The 20,101-nt window shown below is 39.3% G+C and overlaps 1 protein-coding gene across 8 annotated transcripts in view; it reads right to left on the bottom strand.

The window, feature by feature from the left end:
- ncam1b (neural cell adhesion molecule 1b) overlaps nucleotides 1-13,983 on the bottom strand; it is a 122,188-nt gene extending 108,205 nt beyond the window's left edge. For all 8 annotated transcript variants that reach the window (XM_066662583.1, XM_066662588.1, XM_066662586.1 and 5 more), the window contains exon 1: nucleotides 13,759-13,983. In XM_066662583.1, coding sequence (XP_066518680.1) covers nucleotides 13,759-13,813 — 55 coding nt within the window. In that variant the 5' untranslated portion in view covers nucleotides 13,814-13,983. The remainder of the gene's footprint in view (nucleotides 1-13,758) is intronic.
- Between the last annotated feature and the right edge of the window lie 6,118 nt (nucleotides 13,984-20,101).

Genomic DNA, 20,101 nt, shown 5'->3' with positions numbered 1-20,101 from the left:
AAAGCCAGAATGCATGCAGAGAGCACAGGAAAAAATTAACAGGGAGACAGACACAGTTCCGATTAAACAGCTCAAATCCAAGAAATTGTCCAAGGTCCAAGGTCACAGCACATACAGGGAAAACACTGATCAAAAAAATCTAACAGAGCAGACAAGGAGGATCGATACCAGAGAACCAACGCAGGAACAAAACAACTCAGAAATTCAATATGGGCACAAGAGACTTTCCAAACTCAGATTGAACTTGGTGAAGAAAATATGCCAGTCCCAATAATTCTCAGCTGGTAAAAAGGCGTCGTGGTGAAGGGGCGGAAGCCGTGATCAGCAGTCTGCTGAAGCACAACGCTGGAACTCAGGAGAGGGTGTAGCCGAGGGCGTGTTAGACTGCTTTACTGCTGTGCCAGAGGGGATTTGACATGTTTGTGAAACTTGCTACATTACCCAAAAATTAATGCATGTTAGCTATGTGTGGGCAACATGATCATATTAACACCATTATCTTGAAAAACAACACCTGGATTTTTTTTTTGTTGTTAGGCTGTTCACACCATCCTTTTAATGTGAACTATGTCTGACCCTCTGAACAGATCGGTCTCCTTAGCTGATATGCATGCACAAAAGAACACAGCTTTATGCATGCTCACCAGAGGTAAAGGTCCTGGTATAGTCAACGCAAAATGTTTTCCGATGTGAAACAAAGACTGGCAGGGTTTAATTCACTTTTACAGCATCGTCCTGAATTCAGAGGAGAGGGGTGGGTGTTCTCCTACACTCCTCCAAAAGTTACACAATGCAGTTTCTGCAGTGCTGACTTTGGAGTAGCATTGACAGAGGCTCTGTTCTCCCTGTAGGTTGTTTTCTGTTAATTGATTCCTACAATGAATGAAATGCAGATGGAGGGCAATAGGTGAAAGATGGAATGGAGGAGCTTGAGATGAGGAGCTTCTCGTCTTCATTTAGGTGATATTAAGAGAGAACTGTACAAAGAGAAAATCACAAAATATGGAAAAAATAAAGAGGTTAGGGCTGGACAATATGGCCAAAGTTTATATCACAATTTATTTTGGTCGATTTGGTACATTTCTGATATCAATATGAAACCCATAAAATTCACTGAAAAATAAAATTCAATAACAAACTAGAAACATGACATCATCCAACATAAAACTATTGGCTTAACTGATATTAAAATTTAAATGGAGTGTGCTGAACTGTCAGTGTCCTGTATTGAATGTCAGCGACAGATGTTGTAAATAATGTATATTCATTCATTATCTGTAAGCACTTATCCTGTTCAGGGTCGTGGTGGGTCCAGAGCCTACCTGGAATCATTGGACGCAAGGCAGGAATACACCCTGGAGGGGGCGCCAGTCCTTCACAGGGCAACACACACACTCACACATTGAGTCACACCTACGGACAATTTTGAGTCACCAATCCACCTACCAACGTGTGTTTTTGGACTGTGGGAGGAAACCGGAGCACCCGGAGGAAACCCACGCGGACAACACACCAACTCCTCACAGACAGTCACCCGGAGCAGGAATCGAACCGACAACCTCCAGGCCCCTGGAGCTGCGTGACTACCTGCTGCGCCACCGTGCCGCCATAATGTATACTGAAGTATTGAAAAGTTAAACAAAAACACTTTTTATAAAATTCAGATGAAGTTTCCTCACCATTTGCTAATTCTCATGTCTGTTTGCATGCTGGAAAAAACTCTGATGTTTTTACAAAGCCCTGGTGTCTGTAAATGTGTGAAAAGAAAAACTGGATCAGTCCGGTATGCAAGGCTTTCTCTCTGTCTCTCTGCTCATGGCAGAGGCATTTGGAGGATGTTTAGACAAAGGAGAGAACTCCAAACGTTAAAAAACATGAACCCAAATGAGAATAATGCTCTATTCCTTTTCCATAGGTGGCTAATATTGACTTGTTTTGGATCACTTAAGGTGGAAATATCTCCAGTGTCTCATGAGACGGCTAACTGAATTACCTGAAGTGCTACAAAACCAAACAACTCCAATTACAAATGAGTTTCTGTGGAAATTCATACAATGGATAAAAACAGAAAAGCTAAACTTCAGCCAAGTACAAACAGTGGTTTTTCCCCCTCAAACACACTGTTCCACATTAAAATCCGGTTATCTTCAGAATGTAAACAACCTGAGAGAACTGCACTTGCCCACAATCATAGCCGTTCCCCTTAAAGTTTTTAAATCCATCACCAGTGGACACCCTCAGAACTGAGAAAAATCATTTTTGTGTTTTTCACAGTTCTGTTGGTGCTGTGGGTATGCGCCGATGACAACTAAATTTCAACATGAACCTTCTGAATAGGCAGCTGACTTCAGTCTCATCCTAACCGCAGGCGGAGGCTCCCAAGCCGTTTTTCACTGAAATTCTTGCCGTATTCTCATTCATGAACAACAGAGTTTGGTACTTGATAGAAGCTCCTTGTGGTTTATCAGTTGAAATGGTTTTGAGCGACTGTAAACAACGTAAACCCCCAGGATTTATTAGTGTGTCTCTGAGCTCCCTCTGTATAAGATCACTTCCTGCCCTCCATCTGCAGTTCAGTGACGTGACTTCATCTGCAAACAACCTATTACAGATCAGTGAAACATCAGTGGTTTTGATGCTGTAATTTTAAGGTAAAAACCTAGTTTTCTTTAAATCATGGAAAGTCAATGATTTTCCATGGGCTGGCTCAATGTGAATTTGCAGGGGCTCCTATGAAAGCCTGAGCTCTCCAAGTATGGCTTGAGAACTGACAAAATAGGTTTAATATTTCAGGTGATCCACATTCAATCAGCCTTCATACAGACATGAATACTACAAAACTGATACAGACCTACAGAGAAATGCACCCTCTTCTCATCTGTATCTTTTTCAAATGCTTAAATTCCACAAGCTTCCATTTTCATCAGTAAGTGACAGAACCTGGATTTAAAATTTTTTACACATTTCTCATTTCCCAATATATTTCAAAAAAGGAAATACTTGGAACAGTTCGTTCCCGATCCATAATCCTTCAATTTAAAATGAAAATGAATTATACAGAACATATACGGATCTTTCCTCACTTTAGTCATCCATCTGTCCTTCCCCCAGTGTGAAATTGTGAGGAACATCGAGCTGAATTGATGTATAAGTTGCATGAATTCCATTCTAGCTAGTTCAGACAGAACTACACTGCCTCGTAATGTATAGGCCTATGTATTTCATGCATGTGGCTCAACTCTAAATCTCTGGATGCTCAGGAGCAATTGCACATGAGCCTAATTTTACCATGGTCAATAGTATAAAACCCCTCTGCAGTGGACTGGGCTGCAGTGGAACTGTGTGATGGAGTGAAGTGATGGAGTTCTAGCCAGGGCTTTGGGACGAGTTGGAGTTAAGTCAGTACCTGACTTAATCTTCTTGTGGTTGAATTAGGGCTGGACAATAATTCAGTATCAATATATATGGCAATGTAAAATGTTTCAGTAACAATGATATGATTTTTAAACACATTTTCAATATTTCAATATACACTATCTAAAGCATGTGTCAATAACTGATGGTCATTACAGGGCACAGCCTAGTTCACTGCCCTCAATTTTAAAGTTAGTTTAAAAATATTAATATTGACAAAGCCAAGAGGTATATGTTTGATGGTGATGTCATGCATCTTGTTTATTCTGGGCAATTTTCCTGTGGCTTTTATGTTGCTTATATTGATATCAGAATTATAAAATCGGCTGAAATTTAGAAATATATTCTGATATAAATTTTGGCCGTATCGTCCAGCCCTAGGTTGAATGCAACTAAATCCTAAGAAAACGTTTGAATATCTAGTGCAGAACAGTGGTGAGACTGTTACTGCAATGAGGTGGGAGAAAATCCCTATTAATACCATTTCAGAAAGAATGTGTCTATAAACATTAGGCCATATAATGTGTGGTTTGTAATGTGTTCATGCAAGGTTCAGCAGCAACACTCAAAGCTTTTATCACCCCTGAACTCATACGTTATTAGTGTTTATTATTTCATAATTTATTAGAATCTTTATAACCTCAGTATAAACCATGAGGCTTAGATCAGTTTTACCCTGTTTCAGACTCCGCTCACAGCTTCGTATATGGATTATGATGATAAAGGGTACACCAATAACAATAATAATAATAATTAACGCAAGGTGTTCTCTTTATCAGTTTTCATTATCAGACCAGCAATTCCATATCTGCACGCCCACGCTCCCAACTGTGGAATAATATTGATTTCCCCTAAGCTAGTGTAATGAGGCTAGCACCATAGCTAGCAAGCTCACTGATGTATCTTCCAATTATAGCTTGATTAGATCAGTATGTATCTTGCGTGCAAGCACAGCCTTGCATGCAACATAACAGTCGTCCACAATTCCCAGGTGGCCAGTCTTATGGCATGATTTGACCGTGCATTTGGGGAATTTGTGTTCCGTTATAATTAGGCAGGGACAGTGGGGTGAATTTAGCCAGAAATAGAGCTGGGTAGATCTTAAAATCTCTCAGTACATTGACTTAAACATGCATTTCTGTTATAGCTCCTTTTAATTGCAAATTATTATTACATTAGAAAGTACTGCAACAAAATACAGACTTTGTGAAACACAGATATTAATGTTGAATGTGGAATGATATTGATTTCTCATAAGCTAATGTAATGAGGTTAGCACTTAACTAGCATGCTCGCTGATGTATATTTCAATTATAGCTGGATTATACAAGGATGTGTCCTGGCTGCAAGGAAAGTGAATATTCTCCTACACTAGCTCCCCTCTCCATGATCCAGTGTGAGCAGATGAGATCCCATTGTCACAATGATGACTGTAACATTTCATCCAATTTCAAAGGTGACATACCACACTCAAGCACAGAAGTAGCTTAAACAGCCAAGCACTGTTTGAGCTAAACAGAGAGCGTTGTGTCATAATGTAGCATCTGCGGTTTTTAACCTTGGAGTTGGCGCTGGGCAGTAGAACACACGACTGTGGCAGCTCAATCTAAAGACTACATTCCACGTAGTGCTAAGGTTACTGACTGCTGGTGGTCTGCCATTTTCAAGTTTGCCTGCGGCATGGCACCAGTTGTCTACATTAATGTGCCTTCTTAGCTTTGATATCTGACTGGGCAGCACTACAAGCACTTTTATTTCAGATATGCTAATTTTATTCATGGGAAAAATGTCCATTCTTGAATAGTAAACACTTTTTCAAAGCCCATACCTTGCACTAACCACCAGGACTACATATCAACACCATGCCATAGGAGATAAGCCAAATATTCTAAGGTCAGCAGTTGTTCTCCTGAGGTATGAAGCCACTGTATTATTTCCTAAAGGCTATGCCTTTCCTGTAGCACCGAATGTGCCATCTGGGTTCAGCATCAAAGGTTAGGCCACACAGAAGAGGTATACCCCTGAGAACCATTCTGTGAAGCAGGACGACTTGTAAAAAACACACAGCACTCTCCCCCCAGAGGCTTGCACACTCACAGCTTGATACCTGGACAACCACCGCAGGTACATTTCACTCCCCTCCATCAGGTCATGCCCTGAGAGAGGCATGTGTAATAGCACCAGGCACCTACCCCCTGCTCTGTTGTGACAAATGACAGAACTCAAAAGTCCATTCTGCTTCACAACTTTTCATTAGAAAGGTACTGATGAGAAAACATAACTCACCTGCCAAATGGAGAAACATTTTTCAGATTATTTATAATGAGACACTGACATCTGCCTCTGAAAGGACACCTCATCACAAGTTTGCCTATGTTTACCTCACAGTTTAGATAATAAGCACATGCTTAGTATAGGAGTCTTTTTTTAAGTAATATTAACATTAATTAAATATTCTACCTTTATATCATTTTGCTTAATAAATAAATATATTTGTTATATTTGTTATATAAATATAATTGAATAAATAAATATGTATGTTTTATGACTGAGCTGCAACATCAGAACAGATGTGGACCTGCTCTTAAAGCACTGTGACAAAAATAGCCTTTGTAATTCCATAGGAATAAAAGAGATTGCAAAACAGTGTAGTAAAGTTGTCTGATTTATTATAATTAGTTTCCAATACAAAAGCACCAACATCTCATAAAAGGAGAAAAAGAGAAAAATATATAGAACACAAACTCTTTAAATTAAGTCTGTGTTCCAACCCCTGCTAATCTGCAACATCAATGGCTTCACCTTAATACACTTACCCACTTGCTAAATGGTTTGCTACAAGCTGACTACTGATTAGCAGGCTCTAGTCCCACAAGTACTCACTGCATTAAAAAGATATCAGATAGGAGTAATCAATCATGCAATTAATCCACTCAATGTTTTGAGACTCAACAAAAACAAACACTTCTGTGAAAAGGTGTTAGAGGCCAGCCACCATTCACAGCATCAATCCATTTCAGTGTGGAACACTGTCTAAAAACTGCAGCGAAAATAGCTACTTTAAAAAGGGGACATGTGTTAATAAATAATTAAAAATAAATAAATAAATAAATCACGATTACAGTGCACATGCACAATTTGACGGTCTGGAGTAGGGTTGGGTGGTATAAAGATAATACTGTACCAAAGCAGTTGTAAGCTTACTGCTGAGTTTCGATTAAAAGAGAGAGGAAGGAAGCTGTAAACAGAGAAAATTCACTCGACTTTGTGCTGCTTACAGGTATATGGCTTTATCCTCTAAATATGTGTGTGTTGAGCCTCAGTTCACTGAAAAATCTGCTATGGTGTGCTAAAGCACAAGTGCCTTTTACCGCCAGCTGTGTTTCTAAACAGTGTAGTCTTATTTAGCTTATTTTCAAACCTTTCTCATCCTCCAGCACCAATTGCGGAACTTGAGAGTTGCTATCTCAGATACAGGTTTTTATCGTCAACATGTGTGGGTGTGCACTGTCAGGCTGTGTTTAGCTAAATTTACTGCTCACAGATATAAGGCTCAGTGCAGCCTGACAGAGTGCCCCCTCCCCACGGTAATACTGTATACCACAATAATATTTTGAGGCGATATGATGTTATGAAAAATGTGGATACCGGCCATCCCTAGTCAGGAGGGTAACGACCCATAAACTGTGAAACAAGACCACCCAGTCAGATTTTTGTGGGCTGAAAACATGGGACAAACCAACTGTTCTGATTTTGTGTTGTTTATTTCAAGTACAGCTCTCCCACGGCCTCGTCTGAGCTTCTCCAATCATAGAGTTGTTTATGTTAGAGTGCAAAGACAAGGTTAAACAAAGCAAAACAAGCATAGAGCGCAGAGAAATGAATACTGATGAATATGGAGAAAATTAGGGAGAAGAATAAAAACCCAGAGAACATTGCAAAACTCCAGAGCCTCTGCACCAGCTCCTTTGGTCTCTCATGCCAGTCATTCTAAAAGCAGTCATTCTGAACAGGGCTGTTTAGACAGGGGAGGACCCTGCAGTGTTGTTTGATCCTTGTGGTATTTGGACCAAATCATGTCACTAATGATGATTTTCCACTGCATGAAACTTACATGACTTAACTTGGCTCTATTGCTTTTCCACTGGCCAAATCTGGTCCCTGGAATTGGGTGCTTATTCAGATCCAGCCAAGTCCAAAAGGTACTAAATCATGACGTGTAAACCCTACAGAGTGCTGATTGGCCAGAAAGACCTGTCAATCACCACAAAATGCAGCACTATAGCACAAACTCGCCATTCTCTAAAATCTCTGAAGTTCCGGCAGCTTTCACGTTTATTTTTATCCGACTTCCACCAACAGCTTGTAACATTACCTTAAGGTGTTTTTAAGAGGTTTAAACACTACTTGGGTCGATGGCCAATGGACTACTCCAGTGAAATTCAAACGTGCATCAAGGAAAACTGATGTGTGAGAACTGTGGCATGGACCCGTGTTCAGTCCAAAATAAAATAAAATAAAAAAAAACAATCAAATACAAAAAGAATGAACAGCACTTAACCTAACTGCCAGCGTTGTTGTGGTTTTCATTAGAGACAGGGTTTTGTGACATCCCCAGCTCCATTTTGTGGGAGAACTGTGCTAATGGAAAAGAGACTAGATAAAAGCGAGCCGAGCTGACTTGAGCCAATCCCAGAACTGTGTTCACTTGAAGAGTAGAATACATTCCCTTTAAGGTGCATTTATTCTGGAATTGTATTATCTCATTCCACATCATTGCATCATTTCTACAGAAAATCACTATTAAGAGAATGGGATATTATGGACAAGCTGCATGAGACGTAAGCCACCGCACACAATGCTAAATATCAGCTAAAAAAGTATAAACATCTAAGATTTTACAAGTTTGTGCTGGAGGTCTGCATTTCTATCTGTGTAAATAAGTCTGGCCAATCAGCGCTCTGCAAACTTTACATGTCACATTTAGTACCTACAATTGCCTAATGAAGAAACAGCAAAAGAGCCAAGCTGAAGAGATTATAATGTACCTTTAAAAACTACTGTTTTTACCTTTAGCGTCAATTAATGTACCTTTAGTACTTTTTTTTCCCGACAGTGTATGTAAGGGGTTACGTCATCAGGAGCAATATCTCTAAAGTATCATCCACTGCCCACTGAGGAGTTGCACATAAGCTCTGAGCCAGAAGCACATGAACGCATGTCTCTACTGAAGCAAAGATGAGGAGGAAGAAATGCAGACCTTTGACTCAGCTCACAGTCAAATGGAGCTGGAAGATAAACGCAACCATGCATTTAGCCCTCAAGGTACTTTCAGTGCAGACAGTCTATTAGGAAGTTGAGAGGTGTCACTCCTTGTGAGAAACAAGTCCCAAGTCTGGCTCGGTCAGAAGTGGGTTAGTATTTGACAGTAGTCAATCAGCTTTGAAAACACTCACACCAAAGGGTAATATGGTCAGCAGGCTTATAGTGTCAGTCCAATCGCTCAAACCACAAGTCCAATATATCACAACCTCAAATGAAGCATGCTGACTGTTCTCTGGTGCTCTGGGGTGTCTGAGTTCTGCCAGTCATTATTACAATCCTGGCACTGGACCTGTTACCATTTGCTACTTCTATGTACCATTATAATCCCTTAACCAAAACTACTGGCTCAAAACAAGGCTTTAATTAGAGAAGGATCAGGAAATATTTGACCCACATGAATGGGTCTTCAGCACTGTTACAACCTCCCTCTCATTTGTGATTACAACGCCTCCACTGCAAGAGCATCTTAAAGCAGTCAGAAGCTCTGTATGCTCGGGGGTGATGCGTAGCTTACCATGTACATTCTGGGTGCAGCAGAAAAAAGAAAATGTAAAAAGTCTTTAGGTCACAAGGCCTCAGAGGGTGAAAACAACAGGGAATCTGCGTGAGATAACAAGCGGATAACATCTGTCCACGTTTCAGAATCAGAGATGCCTTAATCTACGTCTTGTTTACAGTTTTTTTCCTTCTCAAGGCCCAGAGTCAAAGGGGGCTGCTTCTATCAGAGCTAATTAAGAGGCACACAATGAGCTAAACAGCAAATCGGGAGATTACATCACTGTCATGACTCATTCCTATAGCCCTGGGGCAGTGGAGCATGTGACTACTTAGCACCTCCCATGGTATCTCAAGTGATGCTGATGTCCCTGGAAAGAATTAGATAAACACAAGTGCAATGGAGATAGAGAAGGAAGGGACCAACCAAGTCAAAACAATGGAATTTGTATATACAAAAATCAGCCAAAATATTAAAATGACCTTGTTTCCACACTCATGTTTTATCAGCTCCACTGACCATGGAGGTACACTCTGCAGTTCTGTAATTACAGACTGCAGTCCATCTGTTGCTTTTTTGCTTATTTTGTTAGTCCCCTATCACCTTGTTCTTAAATGGTTGAGACCACCACAGAGCAGGTGTTTTCTGGTGGCTATCGTAGAGCCACTTCCCTTGTTGAAAGCATAAAGTCAGAAAGAGTAACTCATCTGCTGCTGTACAGTTTGTGTTGATCATCCTCAAGCCCTTCATCCCTGCACACAGGACGCTGGTTGAGTATTTTTGGTTGGTGGAATATTCTCAGACCTGCGGTGACACTGAGGGGTTTAAAATCTCCAGTAGTACTGCTGTGTCTGATCCAGTCATATTAGTGCCACACACATTAACACACCTTCACCATCCACCTTTTGGGTGACTGCAGTGCTAAGAATGCTGCAAAAGTGTAACTACATGAAATATTATAGCTGAAAAAGAACAATGTGTGTAGAAACAAGGAGATAAACGTAATGTTATGATGAACTGTATATGTTAATAATATATCAGATTACAATGAAAAATGTATCAGCAATGGGTTCAGGTGCTTATGATTTCCTATCATTACTGGTGATTTCATTTTAAAATAATTTGAAATGCCACTGTGTTATAATTTAATTTCATTCTGTATTAGATTAAGTGCAGCTGTTCCCTTGGGTGCAAAAACCACTCAGCAAAACAATGTAAACAGAGGCCCTTTTAGACATTACTAGTTTAAGGAACTGAAAAAATATCAAGACTAAAAAGCACACAAGCTTTTTAACGCTTAATATTTAATAGCATGCTTAATTTCAGTGGTGGAACAACGTGAATTAATTATTCAGCAAAGAAAGAAATCCTCAGCACGGTCACGACTGACGGAGCTGTAACTTTGAGTCGTGTCTAAAAAAAAGCTCTGCTGCGTGGTAGTGGACTCTTCCCGCCCAAAACGCTCTTCTCTTATTAGCTTCTTTTCTCACGGGAAGCAAGTGGACCGACGGCAAGTGATTTGATTCAATATAACGAACCGATTCAATTGAACGGTCTGATTCTGTGAATAAGATGCCCGAGGCAAATTTACTAAAGCTGCATCTGATCACCGTTTGCAAGTCACCCAGTGTATCTATCCGCATAGTGTTAAGAGTGAAATCGTTATAATAAATCTCACTGATAAGATTACAGGACAGCGTATAGCGCAGTTTACCAAACCACAAATAGGCTGTTTATTGAGTACAAGCTGTCAAGAAGACAAAGATTTTGATTTAACGTTTATTTTCAAGCTAGGTATCAGTATCAACGTGTAATTATTTTTAGTAAGTCTAAAATATCCCTAACACACACACACACACGCAAAAACTAACCCCAAATAAATTTTGAATCAATTTATCGAACCGATTATTCACAACGGTCTGATTCCCTGAATCGAATCCCAGATTCAAAGCCATAATTCACATTCATAAGACAAACTTTCTCTTCTCCGTTATGAGAATAAAGATACAGTCTGGTTTTGAGCATGAATCTCAATATCGATGTTAGTCCTGTTGTAATATGTGATTCAAGTCTGATGTTATTATGAGCTTATCATTAGCAATGGATTGATGTTTTATCATCTATTGGGGAAATGAGCATTAACTCCTTAACCTCTTTACAAGAAAACGACCAGTATTTAGATCAGTGAAAAACTGAGTGTTTCATTCCCAGAAGCCAAATCAATACTGAAACAGAAACAAATAAATTCATAAATCATAACAAATGCATACATTAAATATTTAATTATATTTGTAATGTGGCATTACTGGATTTTCCGCCCTCCAAATGCCTCTCATCAAAACCGATGCCCATCAATGAAAACTTTAAATGTATTGCTACCATAAAATTGAGTCCAATTACCACTCGTTTTATCATCAGTGCTGGTGTTTGTGGAGTTCCATTAAAAATAACCGACTCAATAAAATGATTCACTCACGAGTCTGATGTCTCCACCCACACGACTGTCACTTCAACATTCTTGGACACGTGCGTGCCTTGTCCGAGAAATGGCGGCTAATCCAAGCCTAATTAGACCGAGGAGTGGACAGAGGTCGTCCAGTACTACTCTGTCCTATATTTAGAGGATTCATTTACTAGCTTTGTGCTCTGAAAGCGGGTTTGACATGTTCTAATTACTGATGAGACAAAAAGACAACTAGACATTAGCTTTAGTCAGTGTTTAAACAATTAAGTGCATAAATACCACAAGGCTAGTTAATTAGCATCACTACAACTATAAATAAGCAAGAGGTATTAAATATGCCTATATTATCTCAGTGCTCTGTCTGGTTACTGACTGGAGGGAAATCCTTGTGTTGTCAGTTGAGACGCGTACTGCGGCTCTTTCTCTTTTCAGTGAGTCAGATCAGTTGACACAGTTCACAGAGAAGAATCGGCTCCTTGGGCTCTCAATCACCTCTTTATTAAGCAGCACTTTCAAATGTTTCAACAAATTCCCAGTCTAGTTAAGAATATCTTAATTAATTTTCCAATGTTCTTCTTTTTAACAAAATTAGCTAAAATTGTTATAAACATATGCTATTTAAATAGATGTAAAGCTGCAGTCAGGGTGGCAGTGAGTCCAGAACCTACACAGCATCACTGAGCACAAGGCAGGAACACACCATGGAAGGGTCTCCAATCCATAACAGGGCTTAAACGTTTATGCATGAGGCTATGATGTTATTTTTGGGGGAGCCTTAAAATTGGCTTAGATGTAACTACACAGCTTTGTTTATTATGTAGAGTTATATGAATATGCAATACATCTCTGCCTCTCTCCACCTACCTCTTCACCACAGAACCTGCAGATTTTATGAGTGTACAGGATCTGTTCCTTAGGTTTGTGATGTGCGAAACCTTGGCTGTCTGAACTTGGAATACTCCAGTTCCAAAGCTGAAATGCACAGCCATGTCACTGATGGCTTATTTCAGTCATGAAAGGTATTCTGGCACCACCATACAGACAAGATAATGTAACAACTTGATTTTGACTGGAGTGATTTTTTTTTTTTGAGTGAGCATTACAAGAACATTAAAACATTTGGATTCAAGGAACATTTACAGATGTTTAGAGAAGTGGTCACTCAAGTACTAATGGTTTTCAGGACATGCTCACAGTCATGTAATGTCATTCATCAGGATAAGAAAACCCTACTATACACACAAAACAGGACTAAAAATGACAACAAAATCAGAGATTATATAAAAATCAAAGACACAGGAGTATATCTGGTAGATGCAGGGCATAAATTGGGCGTCTATGCATTAAGTTTCAAGACCAATATGGGATATCTGTCTTAATTTACATGAAAATACAGTAAAACAACAATGAATTGGCTCTTAGTGAATCGATTCCAAATGTCCAACTACAAGAATCGGTTCAAAGGGTCGACTCTTTCGCGGGTACGATATATCATTATCTGTCAAAAGCTCATTGAAAGCTAGCGTGTGGTCTCCAAAGCCTCACATAGAGCAAAACATGGTAACAAAAAAGAAGAAGAATTAGGAGATTATGGCTTGAGCTTACGGGGAAAAGAAAAAAAGAAAATTCAAAAATGATCAAATTAAACAATACAGCAACCGAGCCACCCGCCAATGCGTTGAGAATAAGAGAGCACGGGAGACTAGCAGTCCTGCTGAATTAAACGAGACTGAAGTTGACTGCTTCTCGCCAATTATTCGGGTTTCCCGTCCTGCACTCTCGAGCGCCAGACTTTTCAAACCTGCGGCAGCGTTTAAGGTGTAAAGGAATAAGACGCAGGACAGCAAGAAGCTGAACTTCAGCAACGCCTGAGAAAAACGGAGAACACGTTCAAACAGGTCCAGCACCCACCTTATCCTTCACTACAAAAGCTGTGAAACTGTAAATGATAAGAGCTTCTGCAAGCCTGCCAGTCATATTCACACCACTCAAAAAGACCAAAATATGTATACAAAACCTAATCTAAAGCTAAAAGCATGAAGGTTTGAGTGAAGCTTACCTGCGCTGCCAAATAATACAATCACCGATATGAGGAGCTCCTTGGTCTGAAACATTGCATTCACTTTTTTATTAAAACGGGGCTGAGGCGGTGATTTTCCCTGTGGTGGATGCTGATATTAATCCTCGGCCGGGAGTGGACTGAGAGTTGTTGATTAGTTGTTGTGGGGTTTGTTGTTGTTTATTTGTGAGGCTCTGTGTGGAGATGCTGGCGGAGGAACAGAGCGGAGAGTGCTGAGGTTTAAAATAGAATCTCCCAGTGCACGAGCACGGTACAGTCGTAGAACACTTCGCCGATCACTCCGCCGGCGGAGGAGAAAATAGTGCGCAATTCTAGAGGATGTATGGTTTACATACAACGACTCATTTCGGTACTGTGGAATATTCACAGAAATCATTAGAATGAGGAATTCCCTATTAAAATGGGCGGGTTGCAATATATATTACATCATTTTTATCATTATTTTTGTTTATTTATTTTTGGTCAATGTAGGCGTGATATGCTCTGTATGGGTGATTCCTTCATTGGGCGGTCATTATGTACATGGGCAAAAACAAACAAAAACATGATACTTTAAAAGTGACTGAAAAATATCTGTACACAATGAATATTCAACTAGCCCTCAGCGGTTTGTCTGCAGCTCGAATGCCTCTCCTTCTAAAACAAACATATACAGATAGATATTTTAACAAGTTACACTAGTAATCTAGTAAACTACTAGTAATCACTAGTAAACTAGTACAAAGTGAAAGTAATTATTTAACATTTACACTATTGTAAAGAAAAAAAAACAATTTTTATTGTTCAATATCAATATTTTTTAGACCACACTTAAACATGCTATTGTTTTTACTTCCATTTCTAATCCACTCAAATATTTCAGTATAACTTTGGATCAATAATGGCAACCCAGCAGGTGAATACGGTCACGTTTACATGTCATTTGCATAAAGGCAAAACTGCTTTGTCCAAGACCACCTTATCTTATCCTTTCTCCTTAATTTGGATTTTGAGTTGTGTTAAAAGTCAAGCATTTTGTTTATGTGCATGTGAGGACACATTGAGAATATTTTTACACATTTTATCCACTATCTCCATGTTTTTGTTTAGTTTTCTTATAATGGCAGTTATTTTTTTCAAGCTGTAGTAAATTTCACAGTAGAATAGTTTCTGGTCCAATACTAAGGCAAATTAATCATTGAATATTTGACCAAAAAATAACCAGAACAACTCTCAGACTACTAGTAAGGAGCAGTCAGTAATTGTCGCTAATGATACTTCACGTCATGTAACCATTGATATACTGACACCTAGTGGCAACTCGGTAATACACCTATGTTAAACATATCCACCCAATATAGGAGGCCCACTCTGTGAAGAATAAACTGGTTCATCGGCGGGGGGACTACGAAGAAATTCTTATTATACTTTACATGCACATGCACACGCAGATGTGCAAAATTATGTGATAAATTATCACTTTTATAAATATTTCCTTGCTATTTTAGGTGGTAAAATGACTTCTTGCCCTTTTAACTATGTGCTGAGAAAGCTAACTTCAATCCTGCTTTGTGAAATACCCCCTTGGACTTGTCTGCATGTGTTATATTCTGGAGACAAAAAAAAAAAAAAAAGAAAAGAAAGTAGCTCTCAATGTGTTCTGAGGGCGGTCTATGCTTTCTTTTCCTCTCTCCCCCCTTGAGCTTTATTTGGCTCTCTCTAAATAATGATCTCCCTCACGGATCAGTGAACTGATACTCTCCTTTGTTTACCATTGAGAGCTGAGAAGGGGCTCTGGCCTCACAGAGGAACTCCATGTGACCTGTCGACTCAAGACAACAAGCTTTAAACCTAAACCAGTAGCTTATAAATAGGGAAGGTCTGCAGCCTACAGGATGATTTTTTAAACTCAACTAATTTTTTTGACTTTGACTAAATGTTCACAAAACACAATCCCCTTAAACAGGGGTGGATGATATGCAAATGTCAATATGTCAAAAATAGGGTTAATTGGAAATTGTGGCTGGCATGCCCTGACAAAAATAAGTAAATAAAGATAAATAAATAAACCTGAAACAGGGGTTCACTGATTTTATAAAACACTACAAGTCATCTAAATGTTTATATTGCCCCATTCGGGGAATGAAACAGATTTATTGAACTTAATAAATGAATTAATAAAAAATTAATAAACGAATAAGACCACATTTATTACCTGTATTGTTAGCAAATATATTGTTCTGCCTTTGGTTCAAATCTGCTGTTGGCGCAGATGATGTTCTACATTCTGCAAATCGACAGACTAATGTTTCTGCCCCCGATGACACCCACCTGTGCTATGCTCATAAATATGAGCAAGGGAGTATTTCCACCCATATAGCCCCTCCCATTTTTAAGCATTTTTCAAAGCTAAACTAGGGGTGGAGTCATCTGAAACCAACAGACTGCAGTTATTCTTTATGTAAAGCAATTTAATTTATCACAATAGCTCACCATCACTGGCCACAGAGGTGGGGTCCCCTTACTATCTGGGTCCTCCATGTAGGTGTACTGTTACATGCTTTAACATCTGTTGTCATGCAAAATTAGTCAGCCATCCCCTTCCTCATTCATTATTGGTCAGTTTCTGACTACAGGGCTGCTGCTGACCAGATGTTAGGTGCAGGTTGGACCATTCACAGCACAGTATGAGAATGCTGTGAGAAGTGTTATGGTAGTGTGGACCCACTCAGTATGTGTCCTACACAGCAGCGTTGAAGGGGGTTTTACGCATTGCACAGTGGCTCTGTGGTCAGATTGTGAAAATCAAGAGGACGACTGGTCAATGAAAAAAGGGTTGTACAACAACGAGATGGAAGTAACCAGGGACTGTAAATGTTTCTGTGGTGATTAGGTAACATGGCTCCTTCCAATGCTGCACTCTATCCTCCGTGCTCCAGATTTGGCAGAAACACCACTATACACCATTAGAAGTCCTTGGTCAAGACTCTTAAAGGAGTTGCACTCCACAATAATTCTCACACGGGTTGCCGGGTTGAGGAAAACTGAATCTACTTGAAGAGCACTTCACATTCATTCAAACCGGTGCACCCAGAGGAAACCCACGCGGACACGTGGAGAATACACCAAACTCTTCATAGACAGTCACCCGGAGTGGAACTCCAACCCCAACCCCAGATCCCTGGAGCTGCCTGATAGTGACACTACCTGCTGCGCCACTGTGCCGTAAAAATAAATAAATAAATAAATAAAATAAAATCAAATAAAGAATATGCCATAATCAACCTATTTACACAGAAAGTGTACATCACTTCACTAAAACATCTGCTATCATGCTACCAATGCTAATGGACTGCCACATTTTTCCTGCATTTGACACCTTAATATATGATTTACCAACCACCTTAAATATTTCAGCAAACAAGGCTTTTACATTTCCTTAGTGATTCTTTCCTTCCACATTAAATACTATTTTAGAAGGCAGATGTTTGCTTCTTATTCACAATCCCATTGTTTTGATTCCACTGGTTTGATCCTCCTGCACACAAATCTATTGTGTAATTTCTGGGTAGTTGACTTGGGAGTTCTACACATGGTCAAATGAAACCAAAATCAGGGCTTTCAAACTTGTGTGAGTGTGTGTGTGTGTGTGTGTGTGTGTGTGTGTGTGTATGTGTGGGTGTGTGTGTGTGTGTGTGTGTGAGTGTCTGAATTCTGGCCCATTTCTGTAAGTTTACAGGTAGACTTAAAGTGTCCCATAGAGTTAGTATGGTGCATTAATGAAAGCTAGCTAGCTAACATGCTATAATTGCAGTCATCTATATGCTGAAAGCATGTCCTTTCATTTAGTGCAGCAGTCATCTGTCAGCATAACTAACAGTGTTTCTGTTATCAAACCCTAACAAATTTAGACTCAGCCCAGTAACTAACTCATAAAATGAATAATGTTTGTTCCAGAAGCAACCACATATATGAAGGAAAAAGAAGAAGAAAGAACATATATATCTTTATTTTTAGTTATTATTATTTTGTTTATCATCCCAATAATTTTTGTTTCATCCCAATAAATTATTTGTTGGCCAGTTCAGTAAAATGATATTAAATGTATGTAAATAAAATATCATATTAATGAAATGCTAATGTTACAATGTAACACCGGGTTTAATAGCTTATACCAATTTGTCTATTTATGCCCCTCCCCCAGCTGCACTGCTGCAAGCTTATCTACTTTTAGCCGCTCACCCTTAAACCTTTAGTGACATCTCTGGAATAGAGTTACATAATTACAATAATCAACATCATCAAGTACCTAGCTCAAGCAACAATTGGAAAGCTTAATGTTCCTCCTGTAAGAAAAGGTCTTTATGGATTATGTTTCGACCCTGAGCAATCATGGTCTTTAGGCAGGGTGGTGGTGTTATGTGAGACATCTTGCAGAATAGACTGTAGGAGGGAGGAAGGCAAGAGGCCAGACTTTCAGCAGACTGAAAATACAGCCTGATACCATTTACTGCAATCCTGCACTGTTACTGGCAGCCTGATCTATCAATCTGAGCAGATATCCATCAGTCTGCACATCCAAAGTCGTATCTCAACCATTTCCTACTCTCGAACTGAGCAGCACTTGCCACTGGACTGTTCACATACTTGAGGAAAGCTGGTTATGAAACGTACCCTCCCGAGCATATGGACTTCACGTAGTCATAGTAATAAAATGAGACATGTTTATTCCCAAAAGTACTTCTTCATAGCACAGAAAACATGGTTAGGAGCAGACCTCTCTCACACTGATTTATGGCTACTGCATGATTCAACCCTCTGAAGTATGACGAGCATTCTTGTTGAAGGTTCTGGATCTTTATTCCTTATGAAACCTTATGAAAATGTATTTCCTATGGACCATATTAAGCATTCTGTGTGAAGACCATGAAACATTCCTCACGGAGGTACAAAACATTTCTTAGGGAGAATATGAAGCAATGTTTATGAAGCATTCCTTATGAAGAATATTAACAATTCCTTATGAAGCCTAAGAATAATTCCCAAAGCTCTTATGCTGCATTATGAAGCGTTCTCCTACATTATCTGATGACAGTTATATTTAAACAGTGCTTTCTAGATGCTCAAAGTGCTTTACATTCTTCTTAGATATTAGGGAGTCACCATGGCCACCACCAATGTACAACATCCACCTGGACCATGCGACAGCAGCTAATCTCCACCAGTACCCTCACCATATGTCACCATCCTGGGAAAAAAGAGAACCCCACCAATAATCATGGCAAAAATAACTATATGATCTTGAACAATAAACAGTAATACACAGCAAATTCTCCAGGGTTAAATCAACACTATTAGTGTTAACTAATATTAGCTAAATTATTACACTAACAGTGTTAATTTAACACTAATAGTGTTGATTTAACACTGTTGAATTTACTGTGTAAAAACTTGCCTCCACTACCATCCCAAGATCTGCCAGGTTTGGGTATCTAGACCTTTTTCTGTGAAATTGCTCACAAATAATGATAGTTTCAGGTTATGTTTCTAATCTTTTTTGGGTTTGCTCACTGATCCTTTATCTTTCTCGCTCTCCAATATCCATGTTTAACAGATACATTTCTAGTTTCTTGTCCTGAAAGTGTTTTTTGTCAGCAAGCCATGTTGACTTCCTATTACAAATCTGTTAGATGAGATTACGCCACTATGCCCATGTATAGTGTATAAAGTGCTGTCTACAGGTAATTCTTGGTATTAATGATTGGACATACTTCCTGCAGCTAAACCAACAGTATTTTGCCGTCCCACTCAGGAATTGCTCTTGAGAAATCTTACTGGTTATTGTCATCTCTACAACACTGACATTAAATGTACTCCCCTGATTTATCAGGACATCTATGTAACAGCCCTACTCTCTCTGAAGAAATGCTTAGAGACTTTTCATGACTTCAGGTCAGGACCTCAGTTTTTTGTGGGATCCAAAGAACTGCACCATTGGTTTAGTAGTGTCTCCTTTACTGAAATCAGGCATTGGGATCCACACAGACCACAAGGGCTACGCCCATTCCAGCAGCCACCTAAGCTTTCCTTAGAGGTCTCTCATCCTCTCATCTCAAGTACTGGGCAAATTTCTTTTATTTTCAAAAGCTGAATATCACAAAAATTATTAGTGGGTATGATTGTACATCACGTGGAGTGTCCTATGATTGTACGTCATGTTAATGTCATGTCATGACATGTCAATTGTACATCATGTGTAGGGTCCTATGATTTCTGTGATGATGAGAACACAGATGGAATCATGAAATTTAGGAACAAAGACAGAATCCGGTTATTACGATGG

This window comes from Hoplias malabaricus, chromosome 1, assembly GCF_029633855.1.
Source record: "Hoplias malabaricus isolate fHopMal1 chromosome 1, fHopMal1.hap1, whole genome shotgun sequence".
Taxonomy (NCBI): Eukaryota; Metazoa; Chordata; class Actinopteri; order Characiformes; family Erythrinidae; genus Hoplias; species Hoplias malabaricus.
Note: the sequence above shows the minus strand (reverse complement) of the source record. Positions and strands in the feature narration are given on the sequence as shown.